This window comes from Podarcis muralis, chromosome 1 (genome assembly GCF_964188315.1).
Source record: "Podarcis muralis chromosome 1, rPodMur119.hap1.1, whole genome shotgun sequence".
In the NCBI taxonomy this organism is placed as follows: Eukaryota; Metazoa; Chordata; class Lepidosauria; order Squamata; family Lacertidae; genus Podarcis; species Podarcis muralis.
In genome coordinates, this window is record NC_135655.1 from 85,542,326 (window position 1) to 85,569,611 (window position 27,286).

Below are 27,286 nucleotides of genomic sequence, written 5' to 3' on the forward strand. Positions count from 1 at the left end.
ATGCGCCATGCTATCTTTAAGCGAACTAAAAAAAAAAAAAGCACGAGTTTGCGCGTGCGCAGAAGTTACGAGCGTCGTCGTCACTTCTCGAGTAAAAGTTGCTTCTTTCGCTAAGGCCTGTCGACGGCGGAGAAAGCCAGCCAGCCGTCGCCGTGATGACGTAGGGATTCCCCCCTCGTCGCTCCTCTTCCTCCCCCCTCCTCCCGTCGCGCAGTTGTTGTTTTTTTCTTTTTGCGTGCTGCGTGCTTGCGTCAGGCGGACCGTGGCGCGGCTGATCTGGTTCCCGCCATCTGCCCTTTCCACTAAGCTAAGAGGAGGCCGGGCCGCGGTGGGTCGAGCCAGGCCAGGCCGGCGCCGGGGCTAAAGTGGAGAATAACCCCGAAGTAGGAAGGAAGCGGCGGCGGCGGCAGCAGCAGGGAGACAACGTCCAGGCCGGGACTGGTCTGTGAGGAAGCGGGAGGTGGAAGGGAAAGCCGCCACCCGCCCGCCATCGCCGGTGAGTGCGCCCGGGCAGTGGCGGTGGGTCTTGGGGCTTCCTCGGAGCGGCTGACTGCGGGCGAGGGCACGAGGGAGCCCCATTGGTACTCGCGGAGCAGGGAAGGGTCGGGGGCGGCTGTGCGTGGGCGGCGGCCGGTCGGCTGTGGAGGCGGAGGTGGGGTCTCCGTAGCTGCTGAGGGGGGGGGGGGTCGCCGCGTCTCAGCGTCTCTCTCTCTCCCTCCCCCCCCCCGCGCCCTTGACCTTAGCCTGGCCCCTTTCGCTTCCTCAGGCCCAGCCGGCTGGCCGCTCTCCGACTACGGTGCGGCTGCTCCAAAGCTGACCCTCGGCCCTCCTCCCTCTGTTGCCTTCCCCCCGCTGGTTTAGCTGCCTCTCCCAGGCGTACCCCAAGGCCCCAAGACGTAGCGGCCGGTCGGGTAGCCAGCTAGCCAGATTACTAGCTTTGCCCCAGGCAGCACGTAGAGATAGGACGAGAGCTTCTCCTCGTGGGGAATTTCTGCCTGCCGGGCTGTTCGCAAACACGACAAAGGTTAAAAACAACGCAGCGTCGGCAATTAGCGCCGTCCTCTTCTTCGGTTGCTTTCCCGCTCCTGCTCCGTTCCTCCTGGGATTGTTCACGTCTCCCTTCTGAAATGTAGACTTGGCTGGTTTTAACTTTGTCCCGCTGATCAGAAACTTACTTGCAAGGGTCCAGCAGCCACTTTCCAAGTCAGTGTACCAGATGCTGTACAGTATTCAGGTGACTGGGTTCCTGCTTGCTTTTCAGTGAAAGCATTCACAAATGCAACAGAGTTTGGTTAGGAAATGATAGTAGGGGCACAGATCTCCATTAGGGCTCCACCATGTCTTTCACCACCGTTTCTTTGTTTGCCTTCAACTCTTTGCTGAGGTGATATATGTGTTGAAAATCCACCCAACATTCTTTACTGTTGCCCTTGCACGTACACTGTTTGCCCTAAACAGTTGTTGTAGATTATGATCTGTACGGAACAAGTGGTTCCTATTTTGTGGAAATAGGCCTGGCTGAAAACTTCAATGTCTCTTGTACCTGTTAAAATAATGGATTGTAATGCTGTTATATTTAGAACATTAAGGCTCCTGATTGTCTTTTTGAATGCTGTGGAGTGTAGGCACTTTTTGTGGATAGTTCTAGTGCATTTAAGGATTTACACTCCATTTTTTTGGGTATGTGCTCACTTATTGTGCAATTTTGTACATGCCTGCTCTGAAGTACCATAAGTCCCACTGAATTCAGTGATGCTTACTCCTAAGTAAGGATTGCAGCTTTAATTTTTCATTTTTATTTGTTAAATACACATATCAGGTTTTATGGTTCCAGAAGGCTCTCAAAGTAACTTGCAGAATTTACAATTAAATAAAATGCTAAAGAAACAAGTGTTTATAGTACATGCTGATATACTCAAATTCTAATAATGAACCAGACAAGCAAGAAGACAGGACTTGGTACATGTTCCCTTAACATATTTTCACTGAACTTTATGTAGTTGGGTTTCAACTTGGGTGACTAAACATCTGGAAGTTGCCCCCCCCCCCGAAATTGGGGATACACCCCTAACTTTTAGGGAACTGTCATCATTGAATTTTAAAACATTAATGGGATTTATAGGGCAGTCACATTTGTGCAACAAGGAATCAGTTCAGTTTTTGCAGCTTGAGAGCATGCAGTGGTTTTAACCACCATGGCGTATGGCTAACAAGAGCTAGTAGGGAGTGGTCATTGCATCAGGAGAAATTTCCCACTGCCTTGAAGGATGCAATGTTATGACCCCTGTAAAAGCCCTCTCTGGACTCCTTGTCAGTCACAAACCTTTTTGGGCAAGATGCCTGAGAGGGGGGGTGGCCGCTCAGCTGCAAATGCTCATGAAAGAGACTGGTTATCTTGATCACTTTTAGTCTGGTTTCAGACCTGTTTGGGACTAAAATTGCTTTGGTTACCCTGATAGATTACCTCTCGAAGTGAGGCAGAGTAGTGTGACCTTGTTGAGTCTGCTGGATTTCTCAGTGACTTTGGTTTAGTGGAGGATATGATTTTGCACTGGTTGTACTTCAACTTATGGGACAGTACTAGAGAGGTGCAGAAACTAAGATATGAAAGCCAGGAGCTAAATGGCACCTTAAACCTAGGTTATGGGCGCAACAACAGTATGTCAGGCGAGCTTTTTTAAAAACATGAAAACAAAGCTGAAAATGAATGAACTGCAGCTAAAATATTATGTTCATTTTTCACATGGTCTTGTCCTTCCCCTGCCCACCTGCTAATTATTAGCGTGTCTCTTCTCCAGTCTTCAGAGAGTAGCTGGAACTGGGGAGGCAGAAAAAGTTCTTCCTTTCCTTCCACTCTGCAGTTTTAATCTGAAATCTTAGGCACAGTGCCGTGCCCAGAGCTCAGAAACTGCTCACACCAATGAAATTTCCTGTTGCAAAATGCGCCTAGAACAATGGGAGTTTCGAACACTGGAGGGGTGGTATTGCAATACGTTGCTCATCCACATGGAAGTTAATCCATGCAGTTCTTCAGGAAATTGAGTGCCACCAATATGTGGATGACTTTGAGCTTTACTTACATTAGTCAGTTGGGGTTGCAAGTTCTGGACCCATTGCCTGTAATGGACTGGCTAAGACTGCTAAGACATGAGATGCTGTGGCTTGTTGGTTCCAGGAATTAGGGGAATTACCTCTTGATGGGGTTTATACTGCCCTTGAAGGAGCAGGTGCATTGACTGGGCGTACCCTGGATATAAATCTCTCACTGGAGGCACAGGTATCTTCAATGGCACAGAGTGCCTTTGTTCAGCTGCAGTTGATGCAGCAAATACAACCAAAGGACAGCTTGGCCACAGTGATTACGGTAGCAGTGTGACCTGCTGTACATGGAAACTTGAAGAGTTCCCAAGTTTCCCTAGAAAGATGTTGGTCTGTATGCCTGTCGCATCAACTTCAGCAGTGGCTAAAATGTGGGTGGTGCTAGTAAATTGACAAGTGTTATCAAGTTTAATTCCATACTCTATTGTGTCTTTTTGTGTGTGAAACCTGTTCTCAATTACCTACTTCGATTTTTTAAAAAAAGACAAGTAACGTAGAGCAGATTTAATAATCTCTGGGAGACCGTATTTCAAAAAGAGTCTATGCACACTGAGTACATGCCCTGAAAGATGAGATAACAATCTGTAAAAATAATATAGCTCTTCGATTTAAAACAGTTGCTTAGTTTTGAAGATGGTTATTGAGAAGCTGCTAACTTCGTTCCTTTCTTTCTAAAACAGGATTTGTGTTTAAAAGCAAACTTCATTATTTTCATAGACTAGTTGTATGAAAACATGGCTCCACTGAAATTACGTGGGACTATTCGCTTGCGCAGCATACAGACTGGGACTACAAAATGGAAAGAAGGGACATTCGAAATAGTTGATAAGGATAGCAAAGTGACTCTGGCGGTTCACTACAATGCTGGAGGAATGCCAAAGATATTTCAGGTACCTCAGAATCTCAAAGGCCTTTTGTTTTGAAGTTGTGCAGGAGCTGCATGCCTCTGAACAACTGTCCTTTTAAAGTCCATTTAGCTGTCACTTGAACTTTCCTTAGAGACTTATTCTTTTTTCTTCTTTCTAGAACACTGATCCTACTGTATTACACTGGGAATTATTGAGGTGTACTGTTCAATGTACAGTGGTACCTCGGGTTACATACGCTTCAGGTTACACATGCTTCATGTTACAGACTCCACTAACCCAGAAATAGTACCTCGGGTTAAAAACTTTGCTTCAGGATGACAACAGAAATCGTACTGTGGCGGAGCGGCGGCAGCAGGAGGCCCCATTAGCTAAAGTAGTGCTTCAGGTTAAGAACAGTTTCAGGTTAAGAACGGACCTCCAGAACAAATTAAGTACTTAACCCAAGGTACCACTGTACTCGTAGAGCAAGGATGATTTTAAAAAACAACAACTAAACCTTGTGAGAAAATAATACCTAGATGTTTCATTATTTAGTTATTTAGAATATTTTAATCCTGTTTTGTGGCTCCTAGAGGCCCTCAAGCTGGCTTACAAAAGATTTTCAATTAGATGAAATATTTTAGGTATTAGGATACTACTGGCACTGGTAGTAAATAAAAGTTTATTTGTTGTCTGTTACATTTTCTGCTGGTTATAATATTGAAAATTCTTAATGTAGATTCATTGTTAGATTATTTCTCTGTATACACTCTTCCCATAATTAGCTGTGAGTCATAGTGGCATTTTAGATTCATGGGGATTTTGTATCCAAGGCTACAGTCTTATCACACTAATCTGGGAGTAAGCCCCAATGGCCACAGTAGCTCCTGCATAAGATTTCACTTCATGTCTAGCTGGCTGCTGGTGCACAGCTCATCTCTTTTCTTCTATTTACAACGTTTATATGTAGTCTAGTCTGGAAAGATAACCAGCATTGCTGCTATTGCTTTTGGGGGGAAGAAATCTAGAGACTAAAACAAATTTATTATGGTTTAAAAGTCCTTCATAAATGGAAACTAAAATTTTCTTTAGTAAGTGTTTTTTGTTATATTCACTATCCTTAATGTGTACATATAAATGTTGCAAAATTGAAAAGATAGGAGCTGAGGGAATTGTTTTTAAAAGTGTACTGAGTAGGAATTGTTTACTGGTGTGGGATAGCATATGAACATACATAGTCTTTGTCAGTGTGAAGCATATTTAAATGCATCTTTCTTAGTATGGAAATATGTATCTTTTAAACTATCCATATGATACTTACTGTTTTACAGCTAAACCATAATATAAAAAATGTGACTGTGCGACCAAGTAGAGGGAAACTGTGTTCCTTGATTATATCATTAAATGATACTAGTTACCTGACAGTGGATAAAATACCACCTAAGGATGCAGAGGAAATGAAGCAGTTTCTGGAAGCTGTTCAAAATGGAGTTCATACAGGTTAGTGTTAATTATAGATTTGGAGTGTGGGGAAATGACTTCACTGCTTGTTTAGGCTAAAATCAACTTTTATAAACAAAGTCTACTGTTAGTGAAAAAATAAAATGCTAGTAAAACTTATTGTATATACATTTAAAAATCATAAAATTGTGTATTTTTGTTGTAGCTGTGAAATCATCCCAAGGGTCTGGCAGTTTTGGTGTTCTGGGCAGTAGAACCACACAGAAGGATTCTAATAGGCAATTCCCATATATTGAAAACCAGGTATTTTAATCTGTTTCCTTCTTTTCTTATGCTCCTTTTTCTATATCTGCGGTATACAATAAATATTATCTGTCCACATATTTAGTAGTGATAAATGGGAAACAATTGAATTTGTGTATTTAATAATCTTTAATATCTCCTGATAAATTTCATTCCAGAATAAAACAGCCTGTGGTCATTCCCACCAGATATGGAAAAAGTCGCTTTATTCCCACGGGTTGATGATTTCACTGATCTCAAAGGTTAAAACTATCTTATACAGAATACAGTAACTTTGCTTCCCGTCCTTCTGCCCCAAATTGTTGCACCTAAGAGAGATTAGGCAGAACCTTCTTGGTGTCTGTAGGGAAGAACAAAAGACTTTATTATTTCATCCATCTATTCAGGGAAGACATTTCTAAGTTCACCTTCAGTAGGTGGGTCTGTCAGCCTTGGCTACCAGTTTCGACTTCTTCCAACCCCAGAAGGTCTCTTGTCCTGCTCAGTGTGGGGAGCAGCCATATTGGTGGCCTCTGACACATATGCTTTCCTTTTCCTGAAGTTTCAGATCAATTTAGAATGTCACATGGGACACATTTGGGGCAATTGTTTCTAAATTTTGTCTTCGAACTGGAAGGAGACAGCCCCCCTGCCCACCAAGAGTGGAGATAGGAAGTTTAGTGTAGCCCTTCGCCTGGAGACTGATGGGTGGAGTCACTCGCAGGATGCTCTCCCATCTCCAAGGAGAAGGAACACTCACGATAAGTTCAAGGTTCCGTTTCAGGCCACTGTTCTTAAAGAATATATATTGCTTCTGACTCCGTAGCACTTGTAGTCTAGTCCGCCAAATAAAGGAATAGTAGTTAGAGGCTGATTGAGACTAAATCTGAATACCACACCTGTATCTTAACTTTATTTGGACGGTAAGGAGGTGCCTCCTAAGATCTTGTTCTTCAAACTGTTCTACTATTCTTTTTGCTTTTCATTTACAATATTCAACCTGGCCAAAGAGGATTTCTGATGTGAGGTGGTTACATACAGCCAGGCATCTAGTTAGCCTACACAGGTAATCTAGCAGGTTCACAGACCATTTGGGATCCTGTGCGTGAATCAGTGACTGCAGCGAAATCTGTCATCATGGCAACTTGAAATATGGCTATTGCAGTAAAATTATGGCAGCTGCTTATAAGTTCTGTATGAAAGTGTCAGTTACTACAGATGTAATCCATATGCAGTGTTTGCTGGGTTGCCAGGTGGCCTGCTGATTGCGTATGTGCCACTGACTCTCTGAAATGGGTCCATGATTTGAAATACAGTATGCTGTACTGATTACAGTGTTTATGATTCTCATAGACTCCTTCAAAAAAAGGGATTGTAGAAAATAAAGATGAAACTCAACTTCGTAAGGTGCTGGGCAACCCAGGAAGGGCATCCATTAAGAATTCTTCAGTAACTGGAACGCCTGGCTACCGAGTTACCATTTCTAGTCCTTCTGCTGCTTCAACACCTCACAGAACAGGGCTGTTGGAAAACCGGTATGAAAATAAACTTTTAAGGCACTGCAGCCTTTGATAGGCATTCATTAAAACATGAATAGCTTTGAACATAGTATTAGTAAACTGCTTTTCCATGTCTTTATTAACACTCTTTGGAAAATGTACTAAAAGCTTTAACTCTAAACTAGCTGGAAGGCAGTTAACCATTTTTACATTTTATGATAAGGCTTATGGATGTTGCATGAGAATGTGAGTTGGGCTCACATTGTTTCCCTGTTGACTAAAGGATTTCTCCCCCCCCCCCCCCCAATAAAACAGTGAAAGAAGGAAAAGGACACCACCTACCTCCGAAATGAATGAAGATTACCCAAAAGAGAATGATTCATCAACGTATGTTGTTATGGTTCTTACTTTTTATTCCCCTCCCCCCACATTAATTCTGTTGGAAAAAACTCCTTAATCTCTCTTCACTCTTATTTCATAATACCTTGCAAACATGAAGCACTTGAAAATAATGCCTTGCAAACATGAAGCACTTGAAAATAATGCCTTGCAAACATGAAGCACTTGAAAATAATGCCTTGCAAACATGAAGCACTTGAAAATTGTAAGGATTCAGAAATATGGAATGTTGTATGTTTTTAATTTGGCATGCCAGTTAAAAATGTTCTTCATAGTTGCCCTTCATGGTGATTACTGAATGAGTGATTTGAATCTAATGGTCTTTTATAATTTTACTATTAAAATGTAAGTCTAGATTATTATTTTTTAGCATCAATGAGTGTAGTTATGGTATTTTTAACAATTTGTATTGCTGTGGTTGCCAGTGGAATCAGTGGCATCCTTGAGGAGTTCCCTTGAGGCCCACAAAGTCTTTGTACCTTCTCCTCACTCCTGCAAACTATATAGAGCTTAAAATGAAGTTAGAAGGGCAACACCCTTTCCTTTTAATTTAAACTCTCTGGCTTTTCAAAGTTATGAACAGGCACCTAAGCAGCTGAACAGAAAGAAGAGTGACTGAGTAGGATAAAGGGAGTGTTCTGTGAGACGGGAGGGAAACCATAACCAGAGGGGAGGCAGGAATATGAGTTGGAGAAAGCACAAATGGGAAGAGTGCTGTTGCAGTCAGGTTCTGCTTGTGGACTTCTTAGAAGCATTTTGTTGGCCACTGTGCGACCAGAATGCTGGACCAGATGGATCATCGTTCTCATCCAGCAACACTTCCTATGCTTTTAAGTTCTAGATGGGAAGAAGAAAGTGGGATCCTATATGAGTCAGGAGGGAGAGCATGCCAAAGAGAAAAAGAATGGATGTTAGAAGTAATGTGTGCACACACACAAGTTGGATCTACAAAAATGATTCTCTTGAAATTGTTTTATGATTTTTCAGGAGTCCCCCAAACCACAGGTATCTGTGTCCATTCACTAAAACATAAAAATCATGTTGCAGATATGTTGCAAAAACGTGGATCAGAGGCACAGATCCTTATAAATCATTATAATTTTTACAATGTATCTCCTCAAAATTACAATCATATCATAGGTCACCTTAGTGTCCAGAGCTGTGTTTCATTTTTCGTTATCATATCCTATACACAAATCATAAATGTCTATGCCTTGGGTCATTATTTTTGTGGTGCTAGCAGTTTCTGGATCTCTGACTTTAGTTTTAGTTTTTAATTATTGTGTGCTCTCCCATTGTAAACTGCAATTTGATGCTTTTTTTGGTAAAACCATGCAAATTCAAGAGGATCCGTTTTAGTTCCACTAGGTCTGACATTTACTCAGACCCTGCGGAAAAGCAGAAGTTTGTGTGTACATACCGTCTGTCTGAGGGAGTGGTGGGGAGACAAGTGAGCAGATAGGCTGGTGCACCCAGCACCCTCTCAAAATTCCATATGGACCCCCAAAATTTGACAGCCCCCGAATAGTATACAGTGGTACCTCCAGTTATGAATTTACCGTATTTTTCACCCCATAAGACGCACCTAGTTTTTAGAGGAGGAAAACAAGAAAAAAAATATTCTGAACAAAACACTGGGTGTATGATTTTTGTGGTTCATGCTGTGGCCACAGACATGATATGTGATTTGACGGTGAGTTTGGGGTGACCCAATGCAAAAATCCTGAGGATCCATGTAGATCCGTGCTTTGTAACCACGTTTTTGCACCATTGCGGCCCCACGAAACAATGGATGTATGGATTTTTGGTGCAGGCTGTAGCCATGGACATGCTATGTGATCTGATGGTGAATTTGGGGTGAGATTTTAGGGAACTTGTAATGGTGGTTAATAAATGTAAACCAAGGGAAGTGGTGTACAATATTGTTTTACATAACTTATTTTAAGTTATATGGGTTTATCTGCAGCAATAACAAAGCCATGACTGATCCAGCACGGAAATTCTTATATAGCAGCAGGGAAAAACAGATGAGCTTGAAACAGACTGAGGAGAATAGGACATCAGGTAAAAATATGATACTGTTTTTGACCATCTTGTACAATGGCTAACTAGTTAAAACTAAACACATTTTGTTTTTATTTTGAAAACTGAGCTTCTAAAAGTCTCTGTATAATGAAATTATCTTTGTTCTCACTTGAGGAACATTAGAAGGGCAAAAATTAAAATGTAAACCATATGCTTGAGGATAGCTGAAAGCAAGGAAGTCTAAATGAGAGTTTTATCTTGATAATTGTTTAAATGGGGGATTAGGAGGAGGAGAGAGTGCTACGATTACATATTACAGAAATGATTCTGAATTTTTTTTCTGACTTCCCACTGACTTTCCTTATTATTCCACCATGGTGATCAATAAATTAATTCTCCCTGGAGATAGTAACTAAATTAGACATTCCGTACTTACATTGAAATTTAGGAGATAGCATTTTAAATTTATTTTGATAAACAATGCACTGTGTATTTTCAGTAAAAAGTAATGCTAAAGTTGACTGTTCCAGGAGTAATTATAAGATCATCACTCAGTAGATGTTTGCTGGAAACTATGTTGGGGAAAGACATGCTTCTTTCTTCTTCTGGCTTTGACTCTGAAGTTTCCAGATTAGTAAAGCAACCCTAATAGTCTACATTGTGCCTCCACATATAATATAAAATCACATATGTCCTGTCTTGGAGGGTTTTAAAATACTTTGTGTGTAATATAGTTACACAAACATCCACTTATATTGCATAAGTTAAATCCTGCGAAGACAGAGGTCCTCTGGCTGGGGCGGGACGATATGGGATCGAGGGGGCAACTCCCATCTCTTGCGGGGGTGCAATTGGTGCCAGCACCGTCTGTTAAGAGTCTGGGTGTAATCTTCGATACCTCCCTCTCTATGGAGGCGCAGATTACAGCTATAACAAAGGCGGCATTTTTTCATCTCCGCCAAGCTAAGCAGTTGGCCCCTTATCTCTCTCGCCCTGACCTAGCCACTGTTATCCATACGACGGTCACCTCCAGACTGGATTATTGTAACTCGCTCTACGTGGGGCTGCCCTTGAGACTGACCCAGAAACTCCAGCGGGTACAGAATGCCGCAGCGAGACTCCTTACGGGGTCCTCGCTGCGAGATCACATTCACCCGGTGCTATACCACCTGCACTGGCTCCCGGTGGAGTATAGGATCAGGTTTAAGGTGCTGGTTTTAACCTTTAAAGCCCTATACGGCCTAGGACCCTCGTACCTACGGGACCGCCTCTCCTGGTATGCCCCACAGAGAAACCTACGGTCTGTAAATAAAAACATCCTCAAGGTCCCAGGCCTCAGAGAGGTTAGGCTGGCCTCAACTAGAGCCAGGGCCTTCTCGGCTGCGGCTCCAATCTGGTGGAATGCTCTGTCACAAGAGACTAGGGCCCTGCGGGACCTGACATCTTTCCGCAGGGCCTGCAAGACAGAGTTGTTCCACCAGGCCTTTGGTCAGGGCGCAGCCTGACTCCCTCCTCTGGCAACCTGCACAGTATTTTGGTTGCCATCAATTTGATTTTAATTAATTTTTATAATGAAATATTTTAGAATGTGTGATTATTCAACTATTTGGTTATTTGATTGTTGTTAGCCGCCCTGAGCCCAGCTTCGGCTGGGGAGGGCGGGATATAAATAAAATTTATTATTATTATTATTATAAAACTAAGCTTTCTGGAGGTTAAGTGAAGCCATGACGTACCTTATAAATCTCATTGCTGTAGCTAAGGCGTAGAGTTTTCAGACGTAATAAGGGCAAAAGATTCCCAAGGTTCATATGATGTGAAATATCTGTATTTTGCCTAGCAGATATATCCATTGCAGTATTTTATAGCAGGGATGAAGCCTTTGACAGAAACTAATCACAGTTTAATTGTTGCATCTCCTTTGAAATGTTGACTGTTGGACAGTTGTATAGTTTACTTTCTAAGACAGTTCTTACAGAAATTGATTTCTTTTTCCTTTTAAGGAGTTTTGCCTTTACAATCTTCTTCATTTTATGGAAGCAGATCATCTTCAAAGGATTATTCAGCTGGGAGTTCTAATTTGGACAGGTAAGTACAGCATTCCTTGGCTATTTTCTTTCAAATTCTTGTTCATTGGAGTGCTCCATTCATTAAATGGTGTAGTTGGTTCATTAAAACAGCTTCTTATGTTACTACTAGCACCATTTCAAACGTTTTCTGCACAGGAGTAAACAAATCATAAAATGCTGGGTGCTGTGCTAATTGAATACATCTAGGTGATATAAGAGCTCATACCCTGTCCTGTATAAATGGGTAAATACACACATGCCGATCAGCCTGATACTAGTCAGCAAGACATTTTGGCAGACCTTTGTACCCAAGCAAAAAAAACTGTGGCTCTTGGGTTGTTGCATCTTCCTCATCTACTAGCTGCGGCCAGGGAAGCTCCTTTTCTACAGTGTCAGAAAACCTCTTGGTTGTTTAGTATGTACAAGACTAGAGTACCTAATGGTGCATATGGCTTATGGCTGCCATCTAATGCCTTGTCCAAAAGGTAGTAATCAGCCACTACAGTCAAGGAAAACCTTTATGTTAAACTTTCTTGGGTAGAGTAATACTAATTATAGTCTACAGAAATGTGCACAAAGGGAAACTTGGAATGGGTGGCCATAATTTATAAACTCCATGTTGCTGTAGCTAGGAGGAGATTAGAGCAGGGGTGGTAACCTGTGGCCTGCCAAAGGTGCAGCAATAAAACGGTTAGTACATTTGCAAAGCTAAGCAAGGTCCAGTATAGTTTCAGATTGGATGTGGGGGGAGCGTGTTAAGATTCCTGCATTGTAGGGGATTTGACTAGATGACCCTTGGGGTGCCTTCTGGCTCTACAATTCTATGATTCTATGACTACAACTCCCTTCAGCCTCATCCAGTATGATCAGTAATCACATCCATGGGTTAAAGAGATAGAAAGCAGGTATTATTTTTGCTAAGACTGGTCTAGCCTGCTTCATCTAGTATCTGCTACAACTATGTATTATGCTTCAAACTCCCATGCCTGTGGGGTATTCAGCATGCTAGCCAAATTTTATTTCTGCTCATCTTCTCCTGGAGTATGTTTAGCACTGTGAGCAGCAATGGAAGTATACATATTTTAAGTGTTTGGGGAACAGATGGCATTTATTTACAGTGGTACCTCGGGTTACATATGCTTCAGGTTACATACGCTTCAGGTTACAGACTCTGCTAACCCAGAAATATTACCTCGGGTTAAGAACTTTGCTTCAGGGTGAGAACAGAAATCATGCTCTGGTGGCGCAGTAGCAGCAGGAGGTCCCATTAGCTAAAGTGGTGGTTCAGGTTAAGAACAGTTTCAGGTTAAGAACGGACCTCCGGAATGAATTAAGTACTTAACCCAAGGTACCACTGTATTTGGGGGGGGGGGTATTGGTGTTTTTTTTTGTTTCATTATGTATTTTGTATTCTTCTGTTATGAACCACCCTGGGATCTTTGGATGAAAGGCGGTATACAAATATAACAACAACAACAATTTTATTTCACAATGCTTTATTTCAAAAGTAAAGTATTTTTAAGGAGAACTTGTTATACATACTTAAAAACTGTGCAAGTTGAAAAATGAATTTAGAATTCTTTTTACTTCTACTTCCAGCAAGTTTATCTACAACAGGGAGCTGGAAATGTGTTGCTCTTTAGTGGGGTCTGTGACTAATACTCAGAGGAGTCTTTGTAGGCTGTATAAATGTGATTATACGTTTCTGACTTTGCAACTGAAAATGTAATAAAAATCTTTATAAAAAAAAATAATATAAATGTGATTCATAATCACATATGGCCCTTCTGTGGATGCAAAGCATCCTGCATGTGTGAGAGGAAGAGGAAGAATGAACAAACATTTTGGGAGGCTGTCCACCTTGTGATAACTTCCTATTGATGCATCCCCATTCAAAGCATCCTCAATGCTCATGGAATATGACTGCTGCTATATCACTGGTGGCAGTAGCCGGCATTGTTATTCTTGAGATGGATTTGATGGCTATTTATCCATCTCGCCTTATAGGACTAACCTGTTGAATCAGACTCCTTCTGCGAAAAGAAGCTTGGGGTTTCTCTCTCAGCCAGCCCCTCTCTCTGTTAAAAAAATGAGACCTAACCAGGATTACATGGGATGGAACAAGCCACGAGTCCCCCTTTCCACTCACCCACAGCAGCAACTGCAAGGGTAAGTTTTTAGATTTTCAGTATCTGTGTGTGGGCACACTGTGTGCTCAGTTTAGGTATTGGTTACATAGAAATAAATCCAACTTGTCAGCTTTTTCTAAAACTAGATATCCTTCCAGCACCATATCTCCATGTCTTCATTTTTAAAAACTTATTCTTCGTGTTTGTGCTGTGTTTAACATTAAGTTAGAGTCCCTTTGAGCAGGGGCTGCCACTTATGTTCATGCAAACTCAGTATTTAACAATTTAATAGCTTTGTAGATTGTTAAGACAGTGAGCAAGGGCGGACCAGAGTTACCATATTTTTCCGTGTATAAGACTAGATTTTTTCCCTTTAAAATAATGTCAAAAATTAGGGGGCGTCTTATACACGGATACATCTCCCCCCATTTTCTTAAATCCAAGTCCGCCAAAATAGGGGGCATCTTATACATGGGGTGTTTTATAGACAGAAAAATACAGTACTTACATTCTTACAACATGCCCTGTTTTACAAGTAGGGTTTTGAATGTATTTCCATTGTCCTAAATCTTTTCATCTTCTGTTTCCTTTTTTACCTCTTCATCTGCAAATTAAACATGTGAAGTAATGATTCCTTGTATTGAGGATTGCCCATCAGGTTTCTAGAAAAAATCTGTGATAATAAGGAATCTCAGTGTGTGACAAATCTCTTAGTTTCCCCCTCTTTTGCATTCCTTGCATGGTTTGTTTCAAGAGCCTTTTTGTAAAAAAGAAAATATTTTTTTTGGTTATGTTTGAAGAAAATTAATAATATCTTCAGATGGATTTGTCACAAGCATCTTCTGGGTAGTTTGGATGACAGTTTATAAGATCATGCTTATAGACCTTACAAGTACAGGTCTACTACTTAAGAAGCCTAAATAGAATCTGGAGTCTAATTGGCTCTTATCTATAAACATCATACAAAGGTTTGTTTAGAAATCTTTCCACACTCTGTTGTGTAATGTTATGATTGTTATTCATTGCATACTTCAAGCAGACAGACTCCTACTAATCAGTGTGTGTATGCATGTGTGTGCACACTGTAGTCCATGGGTAGGCAAACTAAGGCCCAGGGGCTGGATCTGGCCCAATCACCTTCTAAATCCGGCCCGCGTATGGTCCGGGAATCAGCGTGTTTTTACATGAGTAGAATGTGTCCTTTTATTTAAAATGCATCTCTGGGTTATTTGTGGGGTGTAGGAATTCATTCATTATTTTTTCTCCAAAATATAGTCTGGCCCCTCACAAGGTTTGAGGGACAGTGGACCGGCCCCCTGCTGAAAAAGTTTGCTGACCTTCTGTAGTCAGTGTAAAATATCTGTGTTGGAAATGTTCCAATGTAACAACTGTATCACCTTGTGCTTCTTTACAGGTTTACAAACTTGGGGAATACCTGTTACATGAATGCTATTTTACAATCTCTATTTTCAATTCAATCATTTGCTAATGATCTTTTGAAACAAAATATCCCATGGAAAAAAGTTCCAAACAATGCACTTATCAGGTAAGCACCAGCTTTGTGAGTTAAGTAAACATTTTTTCCTAGTACAGCTTCAAAAGAAGCATTCAGATTTGGCGTGCTATTTGTAACTGTTCTTGCATATATTTTTGATAAAGTCCTATATTTTCTAAGGTTGCTGCTTTTATTACTGCAGTTCCTCATTTATTGAGCCTCTGCTTTTTCCTCTTTCTTTGCTATGGTAATGAATAGATGTGTGCATTGTATTGAAAAAGTTTTGCAAGCACAATAAATGGATGCTTAGAAAAACAGTAAGTCATAAGTTTCCTGGTTATGTGGAGAGGGGCATACCAAAGTTTGAATAATACATTCCTATAAAAAGGGTATTGGGCCAGTCGTTTTTTTACTGCTCATACAAGATCCTGCTAATAAGCATAACATATTTTATGTGAGTTGATTTTAAAATACATGCAATATAATGGGAAGGAATGTGAACAAATTTCTAAGGGTATGTTAATTTTGCAGATATTTTTAGCATTAAACAATGCCTAACTTGCTTTTTGACATTTAAATGTCACTGCATTAATTTGTCCAGGCGCTTTACCCATCTACTTGCTAAAAAAGATGTTTGTAGCCCTGAAGTAAAGAAAGACCTACTTAAGAAGGTGAAAAATGCAATTTCAGCTACTGCAGAGAGATTCTCTGGTTACATGCAAAATGTAAGTATTTCGCTTTCTAGCAGCTGAAGTATTTTAAGGAGTGATGTGACCAACTATGGAAATATTGATGCAAAAAGAGCTGCATAAAATTGTATAATTTCCCACTGAAAAATACCCTTTAAGCATGAGGTGCATTTGGTCCCGTGTCTGTATACACATAATGTGTGTTTTGGTTTAGTAAAATGTTTAGTTTATTATTAATTTTTGCATTCTTTTTTTCCTTTAGCCTCTCTCTTAATTTGCTTTTGTTTGGTTAAAGTTAGATCTTTTTTCTGTTTTGTTCTTTTTCACCTTAAATAAACAAAGTTGTGATTACGTATTGGGGGAAATGAAAACCACAAATACGCAGAGCTAGTAAGGAGGAGAATTTTAGGTTTTATTAAAACTATGTTTTAAAACCTAGTTATTTGGGATATTTGTAATTCAAATTGATTTGAATATGTAGATTCTGCTATGAATGTATTGTTTGGGACCTTACCCTCTTCAAGAAATTGAGGTAAATTTGGTTTATATATAAGATACATTTAAATAAATGTGTGAATGGGTCTTGAAAGTCACTATTCTAAGGAAATGTATACATGTTTTTAGGATGCTCATGAATTCTTAAGTCAGTGCTTGGATCAGCTGAAGGAGGATGTGGAGAAGCTGAACAAAACTTGGAAGACTGAGCCAATATCTGGTGAAGACAGCTCTCTAGGACGTATATCTGATGACTTGTCAGCCACCAGAGTATACACATGCCCAGTAATTGCAAACTTAGAATTTGAAGTTCAACATTCTATCATATGTAAAATGTAAGTATTTTAACAGTTTCCCCCCCTTGTTTCATTGTTCTACGCTTCTGTCTCCTCCTTTCCTTTTCCTCTGCTCCCCCAAAATCTGCTCCAGAAGTCAGGGTGGGTGGGAAGAGGAATTCCATCACATCCATTGGGGTGGTGCTGGATCTCATGCCTAGAGAGCTATACCATCTATGCTGCTGTCATGTAATACCCATTACTACTAGGCATTCCCTTTGTAATTCTAGCTCTTTTGCCCCAAATGATAAATACATTTCTACTTTTCTCCCACCCTTCTTTTGTAATGTTAATGAAACAACTACTTCATTTTAATAAGTGCTATTGTTGTCAAAGAAGTTGCAGTTTGGACCTCTTTTTGATATCCTATTCTATTTTTTAATGTTTATTTTGGTTTTTATAATATTAAATAAAGTAACTACAAAATACAGCAATATAGAATTCCTATTAATATAAATTGGTTTATAGAATTCCTATTAATATAAACATGGTTTTATGTTTCATTGCTTCAATTACATATCCTCTTCTATCTTTGGTAGTTAATTCAGTGAGACTATTTCTCTTACCTCTTCCACTAAATATATGCCAAAATATAGAATCATAGAATCATAGAGTTGGAAGAGACCACAAGGGCCATCGAGTCCAACCCCCTGCCAAGCAGGAAACACCATCAGAGCACTCCTGACATATGGTTGTCAAGCCTCTGCTTAAAGACCTCCAAAGACTCCACCACACTCCTTGGCAGCAAATTCCACTGTCGAACAGCTCTTACTGTCAGGAAGTTCTTCCTAATGTTTTAGGTGGAATGTAAATATGTATTTATTTATTTATTCTACATGGTTTTTTACAGACTGGTATTACATCTTTTATGTAATGCTTATTCTTAAGATATCTGAGTATGACTCATATACTCAGAAATTTGGATATATTTATGAGTTACTAATACAATTTGTAATGAATAGGGAATATGTGGGTAGACTAAAATACACAAGGACATTTTTTTTTCAATGCAGGTGCGGTGAAACAGTCACCAAACGGGAGCAGTTTAATGACCTTTCAATTGACTTTCCAAGAAGAAAAAAACTTCATCCGTCTCGATCTATCCAAGATTCCTTGGACCTCTTTTTTAGGGTATGCAATATACAAGGCTTTTTAATATCATTCAGCATATCTTTGATTAACAGATCTTCCCCCCCATCTCACCATCGAAGTGTCTGAATACTTCTTGCTATCCATTCTTTTCTTCATGCAAAGCTAAGGATGAATGCATAGATTTGCATGGGTTCCCCATCAGCTCTAAGTGAAGACCTATGTCCTTTGTAGGAATCACTGTTTGGTCAGGTGTGGTGCTGGCACTAGTTGAACAGGACTCCAAATATTACAGAAGCCCAGGCTTCTGCAGCAATACTCTGTTCTATATGTTATGATTTATTTAAATATTTATAGGCCAGAGTTTTCATAAAAGTACAACATGGTAGTATATACCACATACAAAGTTGCAATAAGATCAGTAAAAACATTAATAAAAACTGCTAGGGTGAAAGAAATTTGCATTTTGAAGGCCTGTCTGAATAGCACTGTTTTCAGGAAACACCTAAAAGTAGGCTGGGATGATTCCTGACAAGTCTTTACTAGCAAGGAAATCCATAGGGCCTGCCACATTAAAATCTTGGTTCCTAGTAAAGGCCAACTGAATCACAGGGGCATGGGGAGCCACCAGAAGTGCCCCATCAGAGGATCTCAGTGATCCAGGTAGAGCACGAGGAACTGGATCTAAGTAATTTGGGCCTTTGTGAATTATGCACGGAGATGGGGAGTGGAATGAGAGAGAGAGTCAATGAAAATTGGTATATAAATCTACCTTTGACACTAGGTGGCCAAGTACAGGAGAATTTGCCCTTGGTTAGGAATATTAGAATCGTCTGTCCAGTTTTTGTGTTTGAATCTCAGATAAGCGACACTTCTCCAAGTATATTGTAGTACTTACTTTGGGTAATAGTGCAGAGAACACATAATGAGAAGAAATAACTTGATTCTACACCGCTCAGCTTTGACCCCACACTTGGCAAAGCTACCTTTCCAACACTAAGCTTATTTGTCCCACTATTATCCTAATTATTTATTGAATTTATATACCTCCCTATACCCGGGGGTCTCAGGGTGGTTCACAGAATAGCTAGTTGGAACGTTCAAGGCAACTTATGTAACCATTTAGAGACCAGTAGCAAAATTCGAACCAACAATATCTAACACATATGCTGATCAGACCTCAGCAGTATCCAATCACATTAATGAAACCTATGCTGCACATTTACCTGGGAGTAAACCCCTTTCAAAGCAGAGCAACTGCTGAATGAAGATGCATGGGTTTGTACTGATTGATAGAACAAAACACTTCTTTCAGTGCTGCCATACTGTTGGGTTTAGTCATATATCTGAGCTGATTATAGTTCCCATAAAGCTGGAGTCCACAGGGTAGCCTCTGCGCTAGACAGACACCAGCCTCCCGCAGAGCACTATAATCGATGTGAGCCATACAATTTATTTGCCAATTGCATTCTGAAATAGAAAGTGGGTCTCTGCACTTCTGAGATAGAAAGTTACCTGTTCCTAAAATAAAGTTTGATAAATTACAATCCTTGTATTGCATTCATTGTTTGTATTATGTCTCTTAGGCAGAGGAGATAGAATATTCTTGCGAGAAATGCAATGGAAAATCTGCTCTTGTTACACACAAATTCAGTCGGTTTCCCAGGTAGGTATATGGGCTTGGTACAAAATTGTATGAAAATACTAGTAACTTTCAGGATATATAGATGAACAAAATGAATGATGTGTAAAAGTTTAATATTGGTTTAAAAGTGGCTGCCTTGTTCAACTGTAAATGTAGAACAAAATAATGTTAGCCCTGAAAATAGGAGTTCAGTAGAAGGCCTTGAGGATGCTTTATAGCATCGCTGTTTGACAGAAGGGACTTGCAGCTGCAGAATTCTCATTCTAACAAAAATTGTGGCATACTTTGATGCTAGATGAAAAACTATATATTCTCATGACCTTTCCCACCCACACAGTTTTACTACGTATTGATAGCAAGCTGGGGAAAGAGCACCAGGTCTCTGTGTTGCGGGAGAAGTATTCTGTCTGGGAATGAACAACTCCTTTGTATCTTTCTTAAAAAGACATTTATGAAGTTTCCAACTGTTTTTGTGTCTTGAAGGGTCTTGATTCTTCACCTGAAACGGTACAGCTTCAATGTGGCACACTCCCTCAATCACAAAGTTGGACAGCAAGTGGTTATACCAAGATTTTTAACCCTGCAGCCACACTGTACAGAAAGCACAAGGTCCCCACTTAATCTGGGGTGGAGTGCACAGTCAGCAATGTAAGCTATTCCTTTTATTCCTTCTTTACCTACAAGCCTACAAACATCTTTGAAATACTTCATGATAGATACTTTTCTTTAGGAAAAGGTTGTGATCATTTCCTTTTTATATTGCGTTTAACCAACTTGATCTTAGAGGTTTGACTCAGTTGTCCTGTTCTGCAGGTCATTCTCGCTGGTCTATGACTTCCAGGGCATAACAAGCAACTTGAATAAAGTTAATTGAGGGTGCTAGTGGGGGATTGCTCAAGAATGAGGATAACTATAAAGTGTAGATTTGGAAAAATTAGTTAGTCAGGAAGAGGCTTCAGCAGTGCCCATTGCAAAAAGTGTAAAGGGATAAGGTATTTTAACATATATTTTGTAGCACTGTATTGTTAATCCAATGCAAAGGTCTCTTGTCACATTTCTTTAAAGATATAGACTAGAGTTTGGGGTCACCATCAAAATGGTCATGCATAGTAGGCTTTCAGATGTCATACCGTAAACATCTGCTTTTGTTTTAATTAGCTCTCGACCACTGAAAGTATCCCAAATGGTGAATTCCTGTTCTGCCAGCATTTTCACGCCCTGTCGGTAAGTAACAGGTTTACATGGCTATGGAACCTGCAGTGAATAAGTATACAAAAACAACCCTGATTCCCCTTACTTTTTTATTGTACATCCTTGCTTTTATAATCAGATTACCGTATTTTTTGCACCATAACACTCACTTTTTTCCTCCTAGAAAGTAAGGGGAGTTGTCTGTGCGTGTTATGGAGCGAATGCCTGCGGGTGGCGGGGGGGATCTGCTGCAGTCGTGAGCAGGGGATCCATGGTTCCCCTTCCTTCCCTCCTCCGTGGTTACAAAGCATGGATCCACATGGATCCTCAGGATTTTTGCATTGGGCTACTCCAAACTCACTGTCAGATCACATGTCTGTGGCCACAGCATGAACCACAAAAATCATATATCCACTATTTCGTTTGGAATATTTTTTTTCTTGTTTTCCTCCTCTAAAAACTATGTGCGTGTTATGGTCTGGTGTGTGTTATAGAGCGAAAAATACGGTAATTCAGTGTGGGGATTAGCAAGCAGGCTGAAGCATGTTGGACATTTGGTAGCTGTATTTTCTCCACTTGGTTAAATTGTAGATAAAAGTAATATTTTACTGCTGTAGCTGTTTCAAGCTAAGACCCTGTCTGAAACAATCCCAGTCTGACAAATTGTTTCTCCTCTCTGTGGGAATGAGCCATGTTCCTCTTCGCCCCTCCCAAACGCACCTGGCTTCAGCAAAACATTTTGGTTTCTTAATGCACAGCTTTCCAAGCCGACTGACCCAGCTCATTTCATATTCATAATGATAATTGAAAAGGATCTGTCATGTATTTTATATGGGTTACACTAAAATAGTAAATTTTAGCATGAAGCATTCTATGAGCAGATCCACACCGTACACCTAAAGCATATTTACTATGCATGGCTTCCCCCAACATGCCTGGGAACTAGTTTGTTAAGGGTGCTTGGACTTTTAGCTCTGTTTGTGAGGGAGGAATTACAGTGGATTCTTTGGGGAAGGTCATGTGCTTTACACGTATGATGTGGATTTGCCCTGTGTATATTATATCTGAACCAGTTCAAAATTGCTGAGCTGGTTACCAAACCATTTTTTAAAAAGTTGTTGAGTGACCACCATCAACCATCAGTGACTTGGAAAATGCCATTGAACCAGACGGAAGTTTGTAATCTTGGTGCTCAAGAGCTGCAGGAATACTAATCCTTACCTTGTGCAGAACATTCTAAATGTGGATTAAGAAATTTTTAATATCTTATTGTTAAGAGTCAATGTTAACTGAACTGTAGAATTGCAGTAGGTTGATGGATTTATTTTAATTTGTGTATTAAAATTGTATAGCTGTTATGTGAAACCTCCTTTTTTAACCTGATGTTATTTGTCCCTGGCAGACTTTTTCAAAGGTAAGGAATAAAGGTTCTGTGTTTACTTTTCAGAAAGTACTCATTCAAGTTTAAATGTCCTAATCTAAGCACCCTGGATTCAGACAGTGAAGATGAACCGCTGAAACGTCCCGTTGCAAACAGCCAAAAACAATGTGATTTCCAAAGCAGGGAACAGCAACGAGAAGAACTAGAGAAAGTAAGGAGAGGGTTAGGGGCAGGAGAAGCAAACATGCTCTGTTACCTGTCTTCCCCAATCTAGTGCTCTTCATATACTTTGGGCCACAACTTCCATCAGCCCCAGCCAGTATAGCCTAGTTGGGGGAGCTAGAAGTTGGAATACAAAACAACTAGAGGACATCAGTTTGAGGAAAGCTGCTTTATTGCCCATATGCAAAGCTGATGATTGAGAAGACAGGAATAGGGAAAAGTGCGCTCTCGCTCCTCCTGTCTTATCTGCCTGTCTCTGTGTGGGTGTGCATAACTGTGAAAAGCTATGGCCGGTGCCAGCCCAGTTGGGAGCAAGTGGCACTAAAGCCTGAAGAGGAATGAGCAATCCAGGTCCATAAAACATGGTTCACATTGCCAGACATCTCATTGCTGGTACCTTCTGGCTCTTTTACACATTCTTTTCATCTTGAGCTGCTTTGTGTGGAGAGATTTTCAAACATTTGAAGTGGCTCATGGACTGGTGTAAATACTAGATTAGTTCCAAATAGCCATAAGTTGGTGTGGACATGCACTGAAAAGATACACTGCAGTGTATGCAGCAATGCATCAGGTGGAAACAAATGGAGAAGCCCTTCTCAGGGCATAACTGTGCCTCTTGAGTCCTGAAAACCCGACACTTGTAGATCTGGTGATCAGAGACAGCTTTGGCCCTCAAGAAAATGTCGCACTAGTTTTGTGAGTGGTTAGCTCAGCCTCTGTGGTAGCCATACATACCCAAACCATTGTGCCTTTATCACCTGCAGGGTTCAAAGAAAATCAAAACAGAGAGTGATAAGGCTTCAGAGCCAACAAATGCTGGCTTTGATGGAATGAGTGAGGAGGAACTTCTAGCAGCAGTCCTGGAAATCAGTAAGAGGGAAACATCACTGTCTCTGAGCCATGATGAAGACAAGCCCACAAATAGTCCAGACACTGGCTTTGGAGATGATGAGCTGCAGGAATTGCCAGATCATATGGAACCTATGGATGTGGAGAAGCCTAAAGCCCTTGCAGAGCCAGGTAAAAGTAACATTTCAAACAGTTTTTAAAAAATAATATATCATTTTTCTACATTTCAAAAACATTTTACAAACTTTAAAATATCCAATGACTTCCCTTCTTCTCCTTCCATGGTTCATATTATATATAATGCTTTCCTGCATATTTTACTATAACCATTCAAATCAATTTTCCACTTTTACATTGATAAAATATTGTTTGTTGAATTTATCTTCATGCTGCCAGCGTTTTCAGCTGTGTACAATTATTTTCCATATATTCAATAAACATTTTCCACTCTTCTTTAAATAAAATCCTTTATTATTTTATTCACATAATATACATTCTTTATAGCAAACAACTCCAAAATAAGCAGACAACCTTTCTAAAACTTTTTTTAACTGCTCATCCATGTTTTTGACCAACCTTTTGGTTTTGTCTGAATTTATTTTAAAACCTGCCACTTCTCCAAACCTTTTAATTTCTTCCAGCAGTTTGGGAATGCTCTCCAATGGTTGTTTCAATGTTAACACCACATCATCAGCAAATGCCCTTAATTTATAGACTCTACATCCCAATTCAATATCTTTCATTTCTCCTTATATTCTGAAGCAATATTTCTAACATCAAGAAAAATAACAACGGAGATAGGGGACAACTTTCTCTGGTTCTTTTCCTTACTTGACATTTGTCTGAGAGAATATGATTTACTAATACGATGAGAGTTACCTGTAGCTCCATAAATCTATTCTCTTGGTTTTCCCAACACTCTGGAGCAGATTTGGGGAGGGCACAGGGAGAGGAAGTAGAAGGTTTTTTTTATGCAAACACAAATCCTTGCACTAACAGAACCATTTTGGATACTGTCCTATGTTGATCCTTTCACATGTAAAAATATGGCTACCCATTTTAAGTTCCACTTTTATTATAAAAATAACCATAGGTTACTTAACTGTGATGGCTTATAATTGGAAATGGAAAAGAAGACACAAAAAAGACAACCCATGTGGAGAATCATGCAAAAATTGCCTTCTATTTCTCTTCATTCTTAGAAACTTAATGTAAAAATAAAAAATGGGAATACCAAATTAAATCAGAAGTCCAGAAAGGCAAAGTTTAGGGCGAGCTTGGTTTCCCATGCTGCATACTTCAGGCACATAAGTGCAAATAATCTTTGCTCAGTGTGATTTTTTTAAAAGGTGTACACTAAAATACTTAATACTACTCATTTTTAAAGGCTTGATCAAGTGGGGAAATGTTCTTCACTTCAGAAAACACTCCCCCCCCCCCCTTGATAGAATTCATCCTGAAATACCAGTAGATGTCACTCTGCTCCTGAGACTTGGGTAGAATGAAAAGGACTTAGCTGGTGACCACCAAGAAAAGTTCCCCCTGCAACTGCTGCTAAAAAAAATATTAAAGCATCAATGTGGTATTTTTGTTTCCATAGGTTTTGCCAACTTCCCTGAGATAACTAAAGATTTTGATGAGAATAAGGAAAATAAAACTCCGGAAGGCACTCAAGGGGAGGTTGATTGGCTGCAACAGTATGACATGGAGCGAGAAAGAGAGGAACGGGAGCTACAGCAGGCTTTGGCTCAGAGCCTCCAAGAACAAGTAAGAGCCAATGCTCTTTCACAAGCACTTGGAAATCAAAGCAGCCAACCAGAGATTCCTTCTCTGGTGATAGGAAATCACAGGGCACAGTTAGTGTCTCCTTTAAGAAGACGTATAAGAGGGGTTATTTTAGCCTGCTCCATAACATGGTACAAGATACCTTTGTTTACTAATCTTTGGCGGAGAGTGGGGAGCATTGAAGAGCTTTTGTAAAGTTGGATTTGAAAGCTTTCATGAATAGTTTCAAACTGATGAGCTGAATAGGCATAGGGAAGCTTTTAATGTTTGATGCATTACTGTATTTTAATATTTTGTTGGAAGCCGCCCATAGTGGCTGGGGAAGCACAGCCAGATGGGCGGGGTATAAATAATAAATTATTCTTATTATAGTCATTGGGAATTATTGGGAATTATGAGGGGAAATACTCTAAAAATAAAAGGGTTTGTCTTATAACTGCCCTGATTGAAGTAAGTAAGAGGGCTTTTGGGGAATGCAGAGCCACCTACCGATGAAATCTGTCTTTGGTAAGCTGCAAGCAATGATACTCTTAGAATTCTTCTTAAATGCAGCAGATTTTTCCATTCTTCATTAATGGCTTGTGTCCTCATTTAGCTTTAGGCAGAGATTAGCATACGTTTTGCTACATTGTGGGAAATTTTGTTCAAAACTATTGTGCTTTGCAAGCAGTTCACATTCATTTCAAGACTTTTCAAAAGAAAAGCTGTAGAGAGCTTGTTGTGGCACTTGGGGACTTGCTGTGTTGCATACCAAACTTGAGCAACTTGAACAACCTTTTAATTAAGGCTGGCCCTGTGGAACATTTGGGCTCTGGCTGGTCTCAAACGTGCCTGCACAGGGAATTAGGTTTGTTGTAGAAACTGGAGTTGCATAGTTCTCAGTGGCAGTAACAGAGAAACTATAAAAAGAACAGGAAGTGTCTCAGTGAACTAAGTTTGGTTCTCTACCCCAGCAGGAGGCGCGGGAACAAAAAGAAGATGATGACCTTAAACGAGCCACTGAATTAAGTCTGCAAGGTGAGATGTACAGGAGAAAATAGGGATGAGTTTTCATATCATTCCACAATTGCTCACAGTACTTGAAAGGAAGCTGGTATTTTGTTCTTTGCCTCATTTGTATTACTTTGTGCTCTAGTCCTTCCAGTTTAGGCTCAATATAAAAGCACATTCAGCTGGTAAACTCTGAAACACAACATGCAGATCAGAGGAATTGTTTTTTTATTCTTTTTTTCTTCCCTTGAAATTCCTCATTTTCTGTCAGAGAATCCTCATTAAGTTCACATTCCAATTTCATTTTCTGCAATTTTTTGGCAGCAACTCTGCTTAAAAGCCTTTGTAAAAAGTAAATGGTTTAAGCTCTCCCCCAAGTGAGTTTTCTTTGCCTTCCAATGAATACAACGGGGGGAAATGTGTTTGTTTGGTAGACAGTTACAGGACATAAAGGAATTGACTCATATCATTGCTGCATGAAAGCACAGATAGTTAAGAGATGCAAAGTACTGGTTTTCTACTGAAGGCTTTTGCTACTAGAGAGAGGTAGATACAATGCTGGTAGGATTTGTGGGCGTAGCAGAATGCTCTATAGGCAATCATAGCTTGTTTTCTGTGGTTCCTTCTCCCTTTCAGTTTGTTCTGCTGACCAACTGTACTGTGCCTTGTATGTAGGCTGATCTGTGATCCACCAATCCTGACCTGTCTTACCGAGTCAGTGGTAAAAATGTGAATGTCAAATTTCCAAATCTGTAAAACTTAACAACATGGGGTTTAATCCTGGTTTAGGTGATCTACAGCAAAAGCTATGACAAGTGGCATAACTTTCATATGCAAGTAATTAACTCAAAGCAGAACTTTTTTATTTAGCAGTAAGCAGAGTTGGCTTCAGAGTATTATTATTGCGATGATGGTGGTGATAGTTCTGTGAAAACTAAAGCGGAAATGTTACAGAACCTCAAAGCTTAAAATTTCCCGCTACTTAGAAAAAGTTGCATGTATTTTGCTCAGTCCAGCAACTATTAAATTTCTATATTTTGATCACTTCTTGCCATGAGCGAAGAGGCAAGATGCTAACACACTAGTTGCATTCCACCTTTTAACTGGAGCAGCAACATTTGAGAGCAGTACCTCAATGAAGCCTTAAAAGGATGTTTCCTTGCATAAAATTGAAAATACAGAAACTATTTGCTGTGTGTATATAGAATATTTACTTGATGCCCATTATTACATTGCTTTATTTAGCAAAGGAGAGGGAAATATTTTGGATAAATGGTGTGCTGGTATATTGTCAGTTTTGTGATATGCT

General features: G+C 40.0%; 1 protein-coding gene across 3 annotated transcripts in view; it reads left to right on the forward strand.

The window, feature by feature from the left end:
* Positions 1-133: 133 nt before the first annotated feature.
* USP37 (ubiquitin specific peptidase 37) overlaps positions 134-27,286 on the forward strand; it is a 39,187-nt gene continuing 12,034 nt past the window's right edge. The window contains exons 1-20 of one of the 3 annotated variants that reach the window (XM_028742071.2): positions 134-496; positions 3,780-3,989; positions 5,279-5,447; positions 5,614-5,711; positions 7,044-7,225; positions 7,505-7,576; positions 9,555-9,652; positions 11,617-11,701; positions 13,690-13,851; positions 15,226-15,357; positions 15,908-16,031; positions 16,620-16,825; positions 17,839-17,956; positions 19,501-19,580; positions 20,043-20,207; positions 20,718-20,783; positions 22,198-22,342; positions 23,118-23,373; positions 24,803-24,969; positions 25,941-26,004. In XM_028742071.2, coding sequence (XP_028597904.2) covers positions 3,834-3,989; positions 5,279-5,447; positions 5,614-5,711; positions 7,044-7,225; positions 7,505-7,576; positions 9,555-9,652; positions 11,617-11,701; positions 13,690-13,851; positions 15,226-15,357; positions 15,908-16,031; positions 16,620-16,825; positions 17,839-17,956; positions 19,501-19,580; positions 20,043-20,207; positions 20,718-20,783; positions 22,198-22,342; positions 23,118-23,373; positions 24,803-24,969; positions 25,941-26,004 — 2,545 coding nt within the window. In that variant the 5' untranslated portion in view covers positions 134-496; positions 3,780-3,833. The remainder of the gene's footprint in view (positions 497-3,779; positions 3,990-5,278; positions 5,448-5,613; positions 5,712-7,043; positions 7,226-7,504; positions 7,577-9,554; positions 9,653-11,616; positions 11,702-13,689; positions 13,852-15,225; positions 15,358-15,907; positions 16,032-16,619; positions 16,826-17,838; positions 17,957-19,500; positions 19,581-20,042; positions 20,208-20,717; positions 20,784-22,197; positions 22,343-23,117; positions 23,374-24,802; positions 24,970-25,940; positions 26,005-27,286) is intronic. The other 2 variants (XM_028742088.2, XM_028742079.2) reach the window with 2 other exon arrangements.